The sequence below is a fragment of the Eleutherodactylus coqui genome, chromosome 2 (genome assembly GCF_035609145.1).
Source record: "Eleutherodactylus coqui strain aEleCoq1 chromosome 2, aEleCoq1.hap1, whole genome shotgun sequence".
In the NCBI taxonomy this organism is placed as follows: domain Eukaryota; kingdom Metazoa; phylum Chordata; class Amphibia; order Anura; family Eleutherodactylidae; genus Eleutherodactylus; species Eleutherodactylus coqui.
The window spans coordinates 236,768,171-236,784,525 of record NC_089838.1 but is presented as its reverse complement, the minus strand read 5'-3'; the positions used below and the strand labels follow the sequence as shown (position 1 = coordinate 236,784,525).

General features: G+C 44.2%; 1 protein-coding gene and 1 non-coding gene across 2 annotated transcripts in view; one reads left to right on the top strand and one right to left on the bottom strand.

The window, feature by feature from the left end:
* Positions 1-10,391, top strand: part of FSD2 (fibronectin type III and SPRY domain containing 2) — a 37,885-nt gene extending 27,494 nt beyond the window's left edge. The window contains exons 10-13 of the mRNA XM_066592661.1: positions 1,106-1,239; positions 3,267-3,396; positions 5,492-5,668; positions 10,027-10,391. Coding sequence (XP_066448758.1) covers positions 1,106-1,239; positions 3,267-3,396; positions 5,492-5,668; positions 10,027-10,279 — 694 coding nt within the window. The 3' untranslated portion in view covers positions 10,280-10,391. The remainder of the gene's footprint in view (positions 1-1,105; positions 1,240-3,266; positions 3,397-5,491; positions 5,669-10,026) is intronic.
* A 2,321-nt stretch (positions 10,392-12,712) lies between these two features.
* On the bottom strand, positions 12,713-12,844 carry LOC136613714 (small Cajal body-specific RNA 15). The gene has a single exon (XR_010790936.1). It is a non-coding gene; the product is annotated as a small Cajal body-specific RNA 15 (non-coding RNA).
* Between the last annotated feature and the right edge of the window lie 3,511 nt (positions 12,845-16,355).

The window sequence follows — 16,355 nt, the reverse complement described above, 5'->3', positions numbered from 1 at the left end:
CGTTCTATTTAAACAGTAATTGTTCAGTCTGTCTCATTTACTAAACAAGCTACATGATCGCAGACGAGCTAGTGATGAAGCCACTTACTTATTCACTCATGTAAACAAAAATCAGCTCATCTAAAAAGGAGTGAATTTCAATCTGCACCGATCTTTATAGTACATATACATCACATGCCGTTCACTTTTCATGCCACTCAAGCTTTGACTATGGGTCGTACTAGTAGATTCACTTTCAATATTAGACCTGACCATTAAAGCATTTATTTAAATGCTCTTTGCATAAGGCCGTGAGAGGAAGTAGAGCCTGAGATGGTCGGGCATGACTTGCATCGCACACAATATGGACACTGTACATTTGCATGTACTATTCTCATGGAAAACTCACACAAAAATAGCAATTAAAAGAACAATTCAAATGAGGGCAGCACTCCAAATGGTATATTAAAAAACAAGGAAGATTTTAAGTTGGGGATAACTCACCTGGCGTGAGCAGCCACTTCCCAACAGGGATGGCTGTTACACCTATCCTCTGGGTTTGCTTTAAGACTCAACTTTTGCCAAAAGGTTCCCCATCCTTACTGGAAATCCCCGAAGAGGAGAGTATCTATGGAATTTTCGCAGGTGGAATACTCCCTGGACAAGCAAAGATAAGTCGATCAGAAGATACAAAGTTCCCACGCTGCAGGGATACAGTGTAAGATGATCAATTTCTTTGGTACCACTCTATAGAAATTAATTGTGTTACACTGTACCCCTGGAGCATGGGAACTTTTTATTTTCCAATCGACTTATCTCTTCACACATAAATAGGACATGCTTTTCGGTCTCTTTCGATCTCACAGCGAGAGAAATCAACCCTGTAAATAGACCTATTGCAAACACGTACGGCCTAATAGTAAGTGACACCCCCTTCTATATACATAGGCCTCACTACAGCAGGGTTACTTACTTGGGACAAACTTTCATGCACAGAGAAAGACAACAAAATGGGGGGAAAAAAACTGCAAGAAGTGGTATAAATGGTGTAATTTGTAGAACAGATATTTCCTTCCGCTCAGCTTGCTGTTAATAAAACGTGTGTTGTTCATCATTTCTCTAACAGGTCCATTGTTGGGATTCCCATCTGTGAATCTCTCATCCAGCTGAAACCTAACGAGACTTATCACATCAGCGTCAAAGCTGTGAATGTGGGAGGCCCAAGTGAAAGCAGCAAATCTGTGTCCACTCACACTACAGGTAGTAGAAGATCCCCAGGAGGGGTGGGGATGTTACAATACTATTCTTGCAGGTCACATTAGGGGTGCATTCCCACGAACGTATATCAGCTCGGTTTTCATGCCGAGCCGATATACGTTGTCCTCGTGTGCAGGGAGGGGGGGGGGGAGGATGGAAGAGCCAGGAGCAGGAACTGAGCTCCCGCCCCCTCTCTGCCCCTCTGCACTATTTGCAATGGGGAGAGGTGGGGTGAATTCTCAGAACTTGGCCCCGCCCCACCTCTCCCCATTGCAAATAGTGCAGAGGGGTGGAGAGGAGGCAGAGAGGGGGCGGGAGCTCAGTTCCTGCTCCTGGCTCTTCCATCCTCCCCCCCTGCACACGAGGACAACGTATATCGGCTCGGCGTGAAAACCGAGCCGATATACGTTCGTCTGAATGTATTCCTCTCCCAGGGGCTGCAGACAATAGGCTGCTTTGTGCGCACCGCCAAAGGGATGTGATGTGGCAGACAACAGGCGGCCCCATGTGCACCGCAAGAGGGATGTGGCAAACAACAGGCTGCCCTGTGTGCACCGCCAGAGGGATGCGATGTGGCAGACAACAGGTGGCCCTGTGTGCACCACCAGAGGGATGTGATGTGGCAGACAACTGGCTGCCCTGTGTACACTGCCAGAGGGACGCGATGTGGCAGACAACTGGCTGCCCTGTGTACACTGCCAGAGGGATGTGATGTGAAGCGGTTTCTCTGTTCCATCATATGTATAGAAAACATTTCCACCTCTGATTGCAGTGGGATTTTTGATGTCCTCTTCCATTTGCTGCACTTATCCACCCAGTAGAAAATTGATGCCAATGGAATCCGTGTTTTAGCCATTAAATATGAATCTATCAGACACTGAAGATTTTATGCCAGTGTGATCATAGCCGTATACACAATGCCTCAGGCTTTATTATTGTCATTAGCTCCTAGCAAATTCATAGACTTATAGGGGGATTCCAGTGATTCAAAGTGAAAATTAAGTACTTATTAAGGTGATAACATGTAATTTCACAATATAATGTTATAACTTGTTCTACAAAGCTGTAGAGATATTACTTGTGCTGCGGTCCCTCCCCTGCTTTGTTCTCCGTTGGTATCCAGTGGTTACGTCCTGTAGGCTCTGCTGTTTTACTGGTCAGGCATGCTCAGTGCCTCCATATTCTGTAATGATGACAGTTTGTACAGTTGTGAATGCGCACTTGTCAGTAACTGGCAATGGGGCATTGTGGGAGATGTAGTTTTTGGACTCCCGCCGGCTATTTAAAATAATAATGTGGAAATCTGAAACTGACTGGAACACAGCAGCGGTGCAAGTTGACAAACATTCAGTTTTCGAGGCTTTAGATGGACGCTTGGAATAATGGCAGGGAAAGTTTAAGAATTTTCTCCAGGCTCCAGCATACCCCTTTAAGAGGATAGTGTTTATGTAGAGCTGCAAGTTGCAGTGGCTTTACACAGTTCGATAATGTGGGCACTGACAATTTTCAGCTAATTTTAATAGCAATTCTTATCATCTCATTCTACAAAGACCAAGTAACTACTTTTAGAATTTGTGATCATAAATCTGCAAAAAAATTTAGGCAGTAAGATCAGCAAATCAATGTGTGTAAATGCAATTACTCAATCCTCTTGCAGTAACAGAGAAGTGATCTACTAGTGTGTACAGCCATCATTGTAACCAATTTCAGCTTCATTGCATTATCGAATCAACACCACATCTGTATCACATATGTCATTCACGATCAGAAGCTATAGTCCAACAAGTGGTTAAATCACAGAATCCAATGTATCATGGAAGCCAGTAGAGCCCCCCACACTCAGGGACTGCTCTATGCCTTGCCTTAGCAGTAACAGATATCAGAAAATAAAGGTGACAGGTTTTTGGTCAGGTTTGGATATGTTGTATTTTCTTTCGGAGTACAGTACTTCAGAATATTTCTGGTTTTGTACACACCTTTAATTACCTGTCTAGTATTGAATACAGTGAGCCGCATCTCTATCTGCATAGGTTCCACTTTTTATCTTAATGAAGAGACGGCCCACCCACTCCTGTCTATATCCGACAATGGATTTACCATTTCTTGTGAAGAGGAGGAAAGTCTGGAGGATTTACCATATCACTGCAACAAATTCTCAAGGTACTGCATAGCATGTGAAATAAATGCCCATCCTTTTACTTCTTCCTCCAAATTTTCTTTATTACAACTTACCATCACTTCTGCATTTGTCCAGATTACAGTATCCAGCAGAGAGTTCTATAAATGTTGTAAAACAGCGTATTGTGAGAAAATGACTTTTGTAGGAAAATCCCATATATTTGAATATCTGCAAATAACTGACAGTGCCTAGAGCGGTTCACTCCTCTTGTATGTTCTTGGAAATTTCCTTTAAGGGACCTTTCACAGAATTAGTCCGCGCTAACATTTTTATGTCATAAATAGATATGAGCGAGTATACTCGCTAAAGGCAATTGCTAGAGCGAGCATTGCCTTTAGCGAGTATCTCCCCGCTCGAGACAAAAGGTTCGGGTGCCGGCGGCGGGCAGGGAGCTGCGGGGGAGAGCGAGGTGGAACAGAGGGGATATCTCTCTCTCCCTCTTCCCCCCCCCCCCCCCCCGCTCCCTCCTGCTGACTGCCACTACTCACCGCTCCCCCACGCCAGCACCCGAACCTTTCGTCTCGAGGGGGGAGATACTCGCTAAAGGCAATGCTTGCTCGAGCAATTGCCTTTAGCGAGTATACTCGCTCATCTCTAGTCAAAGTTATCCCTATGGGGCTTGAACTCCTGTTAAAGTCCTCGCGTCTTTATTTCAAAACAAGAATAAATTCCACAATGGAAGAGCTTTCTGCTGTGGAATTAAGGACGTCTTGCAGGATTGCTGTTGCTAACATACAGAAGATGTAATTCTGCAATTAAAAAGTCTGTAGAGTAAAACACAAGAAGAGCCACAAGACATTCCGCAGAATGCATTATGTAGTAAAACATGCAATAAAATCCGGACTCATTGAATAAATCCACATCGGTGCTGCATTCTGCGGACAATTCAGATCCATGCGGAAGGTCCCATACACTCTTCAGTGAAAGGAACATGCACACGTCAACACACCTCAAGGCCTTATTCACAAGGCTGATTTTCTTGTCCTCGTTTTGTGTGTTGAGAAGCACAAAACTCTAACTAAAGTAGAACCCATCTAATATAAAACAGCCTACAGGCTTTTTCTTGCCCCCTTTGCATGACCTTTGGATGATTTTGGTGTCATTAGATTTGTTACATTGTCACACACATCAAATGTGAGTTTGATACATTGGGTGAGCTGTCAGGCCACGGCAAAGTTCCTGCATTAAGTCTAGCGGCACGGTTGTGCTTCAGCCACCAGCTCCGCTAGGGAGAGTCAAGCACTGCTAAACAACTTTCATATCACATGCTTACCGGTTTGACTTTTGCCATGCTCCCAAAACGTGGAAGACCAAGCCGAAGACAGTGAACAGTTCACGCTGAATCCTCGGCTTGGCACCTCTTAAAACATTTACAACCACTTTTCCAAACATTTTATGTTCACATAGCGCACATAGGGTCAATATAGTTATTTTAAATGGGTGTATTTACATGTGATCTTTTTTCTTGCACGCACATGAAAATCACATGTTCAACAATGCAATGCGTTTTTTTTCTCCAAAACATCGCACACGCAGTCAAAAACATAGGTTTAAGAATGTGATATCGGACTGGGTTTCTCAGACTGATATGGCACTTGCCAGTGTAAAGGTAGCCTGGCAGTGCTGAAGAGCTGAACTCTATACCTATAAAACTGAACCTACGCTTTTGACTTATGCAGGATAATTGTACAGGATATGCACTTCAACAGTATGTTAGTTTGTGCTCCCCATAATACTCTAACATCACGTCTACTATATGTGTAATAAATACTTGCAGCGCTTGGACATTATAAATGATAGTATAATAAACAATATTCATACAACCAAGACTGTCATTTATTGAGCTTTCCTTGTGCACTAATGAAATAGATGACTCCTTAGAGTCGGGGTAGCCTTTTCTCTGTGAACACATATCCTAGAATGACTTCTGTTGAAGTAGAATGCCTATTATGGTACAAGCTCTTCTGCATTATTAAAGGCAGCTGCTATCTGTGCGTTGCTGTCTTCATAGAACGTGGCTGTAGAGATCACACGTGTATGTCTGGCTTTAATGTAGTATATTGTTCTATTTCTTAGGTGCATTGCCATTTTGGCAAATCTCATCCCTTTCAAGGGACAGCATTACTGGGAGGTCGAGGTCGATGAACATGCAGAGTACCGGGTTGGAGTAGCCTATGAAGATATAAACAGAAGTGCAGTCCTTGGGGCCAACAACAGTTCCTGGTGTCTCCGTCATGTCCAAACACCCACAAGGTAAAAAAAAACAAAAACATAAGAGAATAAAAATGTGCACTCTACACACACACGCAAAGTGGTAAGAATATTGGAAGAATGTATAAAAATTAATGACAGCTGTTCTGCCCGGGTAACCTGATGATGGTGAATCGTGTTGTCCACCAAAACAAATCATAAGAGTTTCTGGTTGAGTTTAGAACATGTAGTATTACAATAATGATGTCACTGTGACTACCATGGATGGAAAAGTGTGCATAAATACAGGGGGTAGTCAAAAACACAGAGTCAGCGCTGCACCCTGTATTGAAATAACAATAGCGTAATTGAATAGGAAGGTATGGATGCTCTATATGATGGTATGGAGCACGGGCCCCTGCGGAAAATGGATTACAATTTTGTGTTGTGGCCCCTGTAAGAAAGAGAGAGTAAAACCCACTAGCAAAGTTGAAGAATAGCATGTGAGAACCAGAAACCTGGTTTCTGAGTCTCTCCGAGTCCTGTGGGACTGCTACTATGACTGAAGTAAGGAAAGTGTATTCAAAGTGGCCTCCTTCTTCTACAATGAGGGCAGATCATCCAGGAAGTTATCCACGGTTGTCCACAAGAGATTCAGGTACTGATCCATGTGGAGAGTCCTTGGCTTGAACACAGGTCCAACAAGGCGATTGCGCCAAATTCCAACCGACATGTTCACACTGAAATTTGTATTGTCTACTGCTTGGGTTATGCTCTTACTAGTAATTTGCATTGCCTATGCACTGATTTGGCACGTCACCGTTCACTAACACAGTCCAGCAATGATGGCATTAGCCCTCAACTGCACTGCCAAATGGCTCTATGCATGTACCAAAGTAGAAGGAGACCATTTAGAGTACACTTTCCTTACGTGATAACAGCGGTCAGTCGGAACTTAGAGAGACGTGGAAAGTGGATTTCTGCTTCTCATGTGCTACTGTTCTACTGTACAATTAGGTTTTCTCTCTATCTGTTACAAGGGCCACAAAATTGAAGGCTGTGTTCCGGAGTCCGTGCTCCATACCATTGTGTTGCAGCGTATCCATATCTTCATATATCCATATTCAATTATTCTGTTATTTCAATATGACACCAGGACGTTTAGTAAGCCCCTAATTCCGCACCAAATAGTGTGTTTTTTATGTGGATTTTGCACTACGAATATTGGATATTCCGCACCAAATTCGTCCCTTGTCATCATGCCCTTAGGGCAGTGGTGGCGAACCTATGGCACGTGTGCCAGAGGCGGCACGCAGAGCCCTCCCTGCTGGCACACGCCACCGTCAGCCGATCACCACTTTAATGAATACTGGCAGGGGCCCCAGCTCCCCTACCGGTATTTGCCCAGCTGCGCCGCTAGCAGTGCTGATCCTGGCGCACACAGTGACAGTGTGCACCTGCGATCAGCACTCTGGGCAGAGGAGCAGCGGCGCTTCCACGAGGAGGAAGTAAGTATCTGGGTCTCAGGGGGCACTGTTACTACAGGAGGCCGCCATGAGATGTCACTATTACTACAGGGGTCTGCTGTGTGGGGAAGGGGGGGGGGATGTTAATATTACCGCTGGGGCAGCTCTCTGGGCTGTCACTATTACAGCTGGAGTATGTTTACATGTGGCAGAAATGCTGCAAAATATCCTCAGTGGAAATTTCTGTGGCAAATTCTGCAGCATTTCCGTATCCAAAAGCAGTCAAAATCTGCACCCTGAGAATTTTAAAACAGCCCTGTCCCTCTTATAACGACTGAAGTAAAATTGTACGTCTTGATAAGCCCCGCCTCCTGACGTCTTGGCACTTTGCGATCAATAAGTGGGTTTTAGGTTGCAGTTTGGGCACTCGGCCTGTAAAAGGTTCGCCATCACTGCCTTAGGGTATTTTTACGTGGCAGATTTGTTACAGAAATTTCTGTAACTGCCATTCATCTGAATGTAGCTTTCAGAAATCTATACACATGCTGCAGAAACACCCTATTCAGTTGAATGGAGCTAATTTTCAGTTCTAGAAATTTCTACAATAAACCTGCCACGTGTAGATATATGATTAGGGTACAATTATTATCAGTGATTGAAGTCAATGGAAGCAGTTATATTCATGGCACAGCCACAGCGGTCATTGAGTTAAAAAGAAAAAGTGAGCATGGCGCTGGCGTGCCAAGCGCATCTGCCAGGCAGAAGAAAGAAGATCCGGCCGCCATGGAGTAGAGCCCTGTAGCGTCCAGACAGGTGAATAAATGTAATTTTCGACCTCATGGCCGCGGGCACGGGTGGAAACCGCTGCCGGATTCCACACTTGGAAACCGTGCGTGCCCATGGACTTGAGGCCTAATACTGTAGCTTTGTGTACAGAGATTAGCTATTGTATATAAAAAGCTGGAGCTCATCAGGAACTTCATATATGTTGGGGCATTTTTTTTCTTCTTACAAGCAACTAAACCACCTCTCCGCAAAAAAACCATCATATATCTGCCCGTCATTGTATATATGCCAGGAGCCCCACTTTAAAATTACCCTCCGCTCCCGGAGAAACAAAGATGCCCACCGCTTCTAAGACTACCAAAGCACAGTGTGCATCAGGTAGTCAAAGACATCACAAGCTGCTCTTATTGGTCAGCGTTGCTCACATACCTATCATAACAGTATGCAGTGTCATAAGGCTCATTTACACGCAAAGATGTTTACTCAAAAGACAGTTTGAGTGACAGTTTTGAGAGATCATTTTGCATAGCTACTAATGGACACTAATATCCTTCAGCAGCTAATTAACATAATTTGCATGTTAATGAGCTGCCAGGATATGTATATACAGAACAGCAGGTGGTCTGTTCTTTAAATACATCTCCTTTGTTCTGCTGCAGGCTACGAGCTAATAACGTTATCAGCGCTGCCCGCGGAGAACTCAGCATGCGGTCCCTGCCATCATGAAGGATGGCTTTCATGCTCACATGAAATCCATTGTTCAGCAGAAAAGCAAATGATGGTAGGATTTACACGCAACGATTAATGCTTAAAAGCCATCTTTGGAACGAATTTTGAGCGATAATCAGTGTGTCTAAATAGGCCTTTAGGGTAATTTCACACCTGCGTTTGGAATACTTTTAAAACTGATCAGTTTTTAACTGAATGTGGACTGATTACAAGCTGAAGCAGAACCTATACAAATAGCTTTCTTGGGATAGACTAGTTGATTATTGGATATGCAGGTTATTGCATACTCTACAAGTTTCACTCTGGGAGGTCTGCCAGAGCTTTTTCCCCAAGCCAGCACAATGCACACAATACACACTGTACAAAATACACACTTCCTGACTTGTGGGTGGTGGCTGGGCTCCTACCTCCCCACCTCTTCCCAAGGCTTCCATTCTGAGGTCACCTATTGCTTTGCAGTGTACTGATAAAAAGGATCCCTTACTGAAGAAAAACTTAGGCTACCAATGCACTAAGTGTGGTTTTACAGTAGCATTGTGCCTTTTTTAGTTTCTCAGAAGAGAAACTGAATTAAAACGGAAAGAAATTTTAGGATTTTTTCCCCATTGATTTCAAAGAGTTTTCAAAAAGCTGAATGTTCTACGTTTTTACTGGAAAAAACTTGAGCAATATACTGTTATTTGTTACAGTGAAAGAAAAACTTGTAGAATTAGACTGTTGGCAGATACCTCTGATAGTCTGACTATGCTCAGTAGTTAGTCTGAGCAGACGTTTGTGCTCCAGAGCTGTTATTCCTATTGTAACTGGTAACAGGGCATTGCAATTTTCATGCTATAGAGGTTTAGAGCAACCATCTGCAAACATACACAAACACATCATGATCATCTTCCCTTTTCCTTTCTCTAGATCTGTCAATCTTATCCAAGTGGCTCCTGTAGTCACACCATAGTACTATGTATGCCTACTTAAGGGGGGGGGGGGGAGACGACCTCCTACGACCTGCACTATGGGAGCTGTGAGCACCAATGTTTCTTTTTAGGGGTTCTATTAATTTTAATGGAAAGAGTAGCCATTCAGAAAGAAGATCTGATAATACGGGAAGATATACAACTGGTAAAGAAGACATGCTGACATGTTGAAAGGAGCCCTGGGAGGCGCATATCTGATAGACGCTGAATACATAACTGCTAATGTGCTGTAAAACTACAATCGATGTTGCTGTGATACGTTGACAGATCTGTAGGGCGACTGCAAGGAATGTTATATTTCTGCTGTAAAAGCAATAGGTTTGTTTAATAGCATTGAATTGGGGATTTAGTTAAGTAATTTCCTAATATATTGTTTCATATAGAGCGCCGGGTAACTCCATCAAATCCATAAAACTGTTCTACAGCAGACAGGCTCATGAATTACTTTGTATCATTTACACTTTCCCCACAGGCACAGATATGAATTTTTGCACTGCGGTGTGTCTCCAGATATCCGGGTATCAATACCACTGCTAAGGATTGGAATCCTACTGGATTATGATTGTGAAAGACTGTCGTTTTACAACATGGACATTCTCCAGCACCTGTACACCTTTCAGTGCCAGTTCCGCCATCTAGTGCACCCATGCTTTGCGCTGGAAAAACCAGGACATTTAAAGATACACAATGGAATTCCAATACCTCAATCACTGGATTTACCCTGAGGAAACGGAGCACCCTCAAATGAACTGCCTGATACCTTGTGAAAGGGTGCCCCTATATATAAGGAAACACTTCAAATTCTGTAAAACAGTCCAATAAAATACAGTAAGTTCATGCATCTCTATGTCACATGACCTGTAGCATGCATTTTTTGTTCTACTGGCTAACACGGTACCAAACATTTTTCTCGTAGATCTACAGCATGACTGTAAACTTCCCATAAGTTTTTAGAGTAAGGGCCCTTTTTCATGGCCCGCCCTCCTTCATTCACAATACACAGCCCATCGTTCACAAATGAATGACTGCCTGTTTACATCAGCAGATTTGTTAAGTTTTCTGCATGCAAGCAAACAAATTCTCATTTATCGTTCAGTTGGGGCATGCCTTTACACTGAGTGATAATCGTTCATATTCCTGCATTCAGCGCAAACCTTAACAATTTAGAGGCCCGTGTAAAAGGGCCCTTAGTAACCATAAGTTAGAAAAAAAAGTTTGCTTTGAGTATTTAACTCAGAATAGCGGTATCCCTTGTAGTCAAAGCATGATCGCACTTTGGAATAGTACTTAAAAACATTAATATACGGATAGTATTTGTATCTATACACTTACAATTCTCCAAAGATACATGAGATCAAGAGTCGAGCTTGGTTGTTATGTTAGAGGTTGTATTAAAATTAGAAAACGTCTGCCTTTTTTTTCCCTTAAACAGCCCCACTTTTGATCATAGGCAGTGTCTGGTATTGCAGCTCACCCTCATGGAAGTGAATGCTGCAGTTCCAGACAGTCAGCAGACATGAGTGGCCTTTTTTTTCTAATTCCAAAAAAACTCCTTTCAGGTGGTTTTCTACATGCTGTTTTGATGCAGTTTTTTGAAGCAAAGTTTGAAGTGAATCCAGTAGGAAATCCTTCTGCTATACTTCCCATTGCTTTTGCAATCTTGCATAAAAAAAAAAAAAACCTACACCAAAAACTGGACTTTTGAGTCTAACCTAGGGGGTCGTTCCCATAATGTTTTGGTGTGTGTCTACGGGTTCCATCTTAGTTCAAGAAAATGGGATTCAGAAAGAACTTTGAACAGAACCATAGACTTCTATTGCTCAAATGGGGACCAATAAGGTATCCGCTTCAGCTGGTTTCTGGCATTTGTGCCCAACAAAATTGCTGGGTGGGGCACCAGAAATGAATGGACACCTCATCAAGTGAAGACCTTATTGGTCTCTGTAAGCTTGCATCGCCCAGAGTCCCTGTTTTCAGGGATTCAGATGGAACTTCAGAACGTACTCCAAAATATGGTGTGAATTGCGCCAGAGTGCCATTTAAGGATCAGTGGGGGTCCCAATAGTTGGACCCCATCAATTCAATAGTTATCCTCTATCAGATAACTTTATTTCATCCTTTAATGGTTGAATGTTCTATGATATTGCTCTGTGAGGCCAGTTTCAGAGGAGCGTATTTTAACTATGTGGTCTTTTGCAGACTATAATACGGAGCTAATGTAATTGTATGCATCTACTTGCATCATCGTATTGTTCACGCCTTTTTTTTTTTTTTTTTAAAACACTGAATGACCTATTGTTTGCATTTCTGCCTCCAAATTGCTATTATTTTCTAATGGGCAAATATAGATCAGTATTTGCCTAGTACAAAATAAAAACAAGTACTGATCAAATACTAATGTCACCCAGTTGTAGGGTCATCTGTTGCACATCCGTAATACGGGTCCGTATTACAGATGTATTTAAATATGCACGCCTGAAACCGGCCTAAGGGTACATTCATATGTGGTAAATTTTAACCCCACCGATTTGGCCGTGGTAAATCTGTGGCAAAATTCACATTGCAATAGATGAATAGATCAAAAGCACATCCGATTCTGCATTTGTTTTGCAGCAGTTTCACTGTGGCCAAATCTGTGGTGTAAAAATACGCCATGTGCGAGTCCATTCTAATACGATTTGGAATATAAATTAAAAACGCAAAAATAGGTTTTCTGCAGTAATTAGACTCACCTAAACTAACAATGTTACAGAGCTAAATAATTCATCATAAACACCGGTAAAACGCTGCGGGACACCCATATGCCCCGGGACATGAGCCCTAAGCTTCCACTGGTCATATAGGACTTCATATTATATGCAGTGGGCAGGTTTTTAAAACAGAGATTGTTGTTTACCTGCAAAATTACGTGTTTATAACAGTTTTAGCACCACAATTGTCATGGCCACAAAAACAAAAACACAACAAACTGTTCGTGAAGGAAGCCTAAAGGGTTGAATTAGCAAAAACACACAATATGCATTAAATTCCACACTAAAATCAATGCAAAAATGGCTTAAATCTGCCTTTACTAATGGGGCTAAAATGCAGTATTACACCCACCCAACGGAAGTGTAGAACTGTTGTACAACCCCTTTAAAATGCATTACATGGCCATAAAGTGTTGGTAGACGAAGTAGGTCAGAAGTTAACCCTTGACACACAGACCTGTTCTTCTACCCTTTTATATAGGAGGATAGTATCAGTAGAGTCTATACTGCTTATCTAGACCTACTTTCTTTCTCCTCCATCAACCCCCATACAAGTGTCAGTAGCGGGACTAGAACTCTGAACCTCTACACACCAGTCAGTAACAGTACCGATGAGCTATCTATCCTGACAGTTCCTTTAAAAACTGCGTGAAAGTGTACCCAGAATTATTGTTGTTTTGAAGGCAAAGGGTGGTCACTAGAGTTGAGCGAGCACCAAAATGCTCGGGTGCTCGTTACTCGAGTCGAACTTCCCGCGATGCTCGAGGGTTCGTTTCGAGTAACAAACCCCATTGAAGTCAATGGGCGACCCGAGCATTTTTGTATGGGACATATGCTCCGCTAAGGTTTTCATTTGTGAAAATCTGGGAAATTCAAGAAAGTGATGGGAACGACACAGCAACGGATAGGGCAGGCGAGGGGCTACATGTTGGGCTGCATCTCAAGTTCCCAGGTCCCACTCTTAAGCCACAATAGAGGCAAGAGTGCCCCCCCCCCAACAATTTTTACTTCTGAAAAACCCTCATTAGCAAGGCGTACCTTAGCTAAGCACCACACTACCTCCAACAAAGCACAATCACTGCCTGCATGACACTCCGCTGCCACTTCTCCTGGGTAACATGCTGCCCAACCGCCCCACACGACCCAGCGTCTGCTGCACACACAAAAGTGTCACTGCGCTCCCTTCAGCTGCCCTCATGCCACACGCTCACTTCATAGCCACACCACCCTCATGTCAATTTATAATTGCCTCTGTGATGAGGAGGAACCGGAGGCACACACTGCAGAGGGTTGGCAGGGCCAGGTAGCGACCCTCTTTAAAAGGGGCGGGGCGATAGCCCACAATGCAGTTGAGAATCACTGACAAATCGACGTTCGATCTTCATTCCAATCCTGTGCCACCTCTGTCAGGAGCTGCAAATGTCGCCAAGAGTTACGTAGCGATGGGGATCCATGTGCCCACACAGTGTTCATTCTGTCTAGGTGTCAGGTGGCTCAATCGACACTGCAAGGGGAAAGCCATCTGCACTATGCCCCCGTTCCAAGTCACTCAGTGTCTTAGTGGCAGACAGGTAAAGCACCGCGATGGGAACTAAATGTGCGCCCACAGCAGGGGTGGCTCCGAGGAAGCCACCGACTGTACCAAAAAAAATACCATCGCAGTACCTCCCTTAAAGCTGAGGTAACGCGAGAAGAAAGGAAGGTTGGCTTCGGGCCACACTGCAAGCCCTAGTCACGCAGGCTGGGTTATTTTCATAGTCACAGGTAGGTAGAACTCCGCTATGGGAAGTCTGTGTGCACCCACAGCAGGGATGGGTCCCAGGAAGCCACAGGCGGTACATAAATAAATCCCATAGCAGTACCCCTCATAGCTGATGGCACGTCAGAAGAAATGCAGGTTGGCTTCGCCCACACTGCATGCCCCAGTCAGTCTGGGTAATTAAGATTTGTCACACATAGGACGAACTCCCCTATGGTATGTCTGCGTGCACCCAAAAGGATGGGTGGCTCCCTGGAACCCACTGACGGTACATAAATATATCCCATTGCAGTGCCTCCCTTAGAGCTGATGGAATGTGAGAAGAAATGCAGGTTGGCTTAAGCCCACAATGCAAGCCGTAGTCAGGCTGCGCAGAGGCTAGTATTAGCAGCATTTCAGTAGTAGCAGAATAGACAGGCCCCAGTAACAAATCCGTGGCAGCAGTATAGGGAGAGCCTAGCATTAGTAACATTTCAGTAGTAGCAGTATAGACAGGCCCCAGTAACATATCACTAGCAGCAGTATAGGGGGAGCACAGTATTAGTTCCATTTCAGTAGTAGCAGAATAGACAGGGCCCTGTAACAATTCTGTGGCAGCAGTATGGCCAAAGGCCTGTAGTAGTAACATTTTAGTAGTAGTAGCAGTCAAGACAGGCCCCAGTAACAATTCCGAAGCAGCAGTATAGGGGGAGCACAGTATAAGTCCCATTTCAGTAGTAGTAGCAGTCTAGACAGGCCCCAGTAACATATCACTAGCAGCAGTATAGGGGGAAGCACAGTATTAGTTCCATTTCAGTAATAGTAGCAGTCAAGACAGGCCCCAGTAACAATTCCGAAGCAGCAGTATAGGGGGAGCACAGTCTTAGTTCCATTTCAGTAATAGTAGCAGTCAAGACAGGCCCCGGTAACAATTCCAAAGCAGCAGTATAGGGGGAGCACAGTATTAGTTCCATTTCAGTAGTAGTTGCAGTCTAGACAGGCCCCAGTAACGTATCACTAGCAGCAGTATAGGGGGAGCACAGTATTAGTTCCATTTCAGTAGTAGTAGCAGTCAAGACAGGCCACAGTAACATTCCCGTTGCAGCAATTTAGGGAAATAACAGTCTCTTTCACATTTCAGTAGTTGCAGTATAGACAAGGCCCCAGTTACATTTATGTAGCAAAAGTGTAGGCCAACCCCACACACCTTGCTGTACCATGAGTGCAGGCGAAGCCCATGAAAATTACTAGGATTAAACTGTAGGCGAGGGCCCAAAAGAATTGGTGTACCAACAGTACAAATGTACCTCAGAAAAATTGCCCATGCTCAACCAAGAGGGCAGGTAAAACCCATTAATCGCTTTGGTTACTGTGGCTTAATTTGTGGCTTAATTTGTAACTAGGCCTGGAGGCAGCCCAGTTAAAATAAAAATTTGTTCAGGTGCAAGTTTCAACGCTTTAATGAGCATTGAAACGTAGAAACATTGTTTACAAAAGTCATATGACTGAGCCTTGTGGGCCTAAGAAAAATTGCCCGTTCGGCGTGATTACGTGAGGTTTCAGGAGGAGGAGCAGGAGGATGAAAATAATACACAGATTGAGGAAGCTAAAAGGTCCCCGTTTTTTATGGTGATAGAGAACGATGCTTCCATCCGCGGGCGCAGCCTACGTATTGTTTAGGTACCGCTGGTGGAGAAGAGAAGTCTGGGGAAATCCAGGCTTTGTTCATCTTTATGAGTGTAAGCCTGTCGGCACTGTCAGTTGACAGGCGGGTACTCTTATCCATGATGATTCCCCCAGCCGCACTAAACACCCTCTCTGACAAGACGCTAGCCGCAGGTCAAGCAAGCACCTCCAGGGCATAAAGCGCGAGTTCAGGCCACGTGTCCAGCTTCGACACCCAGTAGTTGTACGGAGCAGAGGCGGCGCGGAGGACGGTCATGCGATCGGCTACGTACTCCCTCACCATCCTTTTACCGCCGACTCAGCCTTGACTGGGGAGCCATAAAGCTGGCAAAGGCCTTGGAGACTGTTCCCCTGCCTGCGCTGTACATGCTGCCTGATCTCCGCGCCTCCCCTGCTACCTGGCCCTCGGAACTGTGCCTTCTGCCACTAGCGCTGTCGGATGGGAATTTTACCATCAGTTTGTCCACCAGGGTCCTGTGGTATAGCATCACTCTCGAACCCCTTTCCTCTTCGGGTATGAGAGTGGAAAGGTTCTCCTTATACCGTGGGTCAAGCAGTGTGTACACCCAGTAATCCGTAGTGGCCAGAATGCGTGTAACGCGAGGGCCACTCTTCTGTAAAGAATTG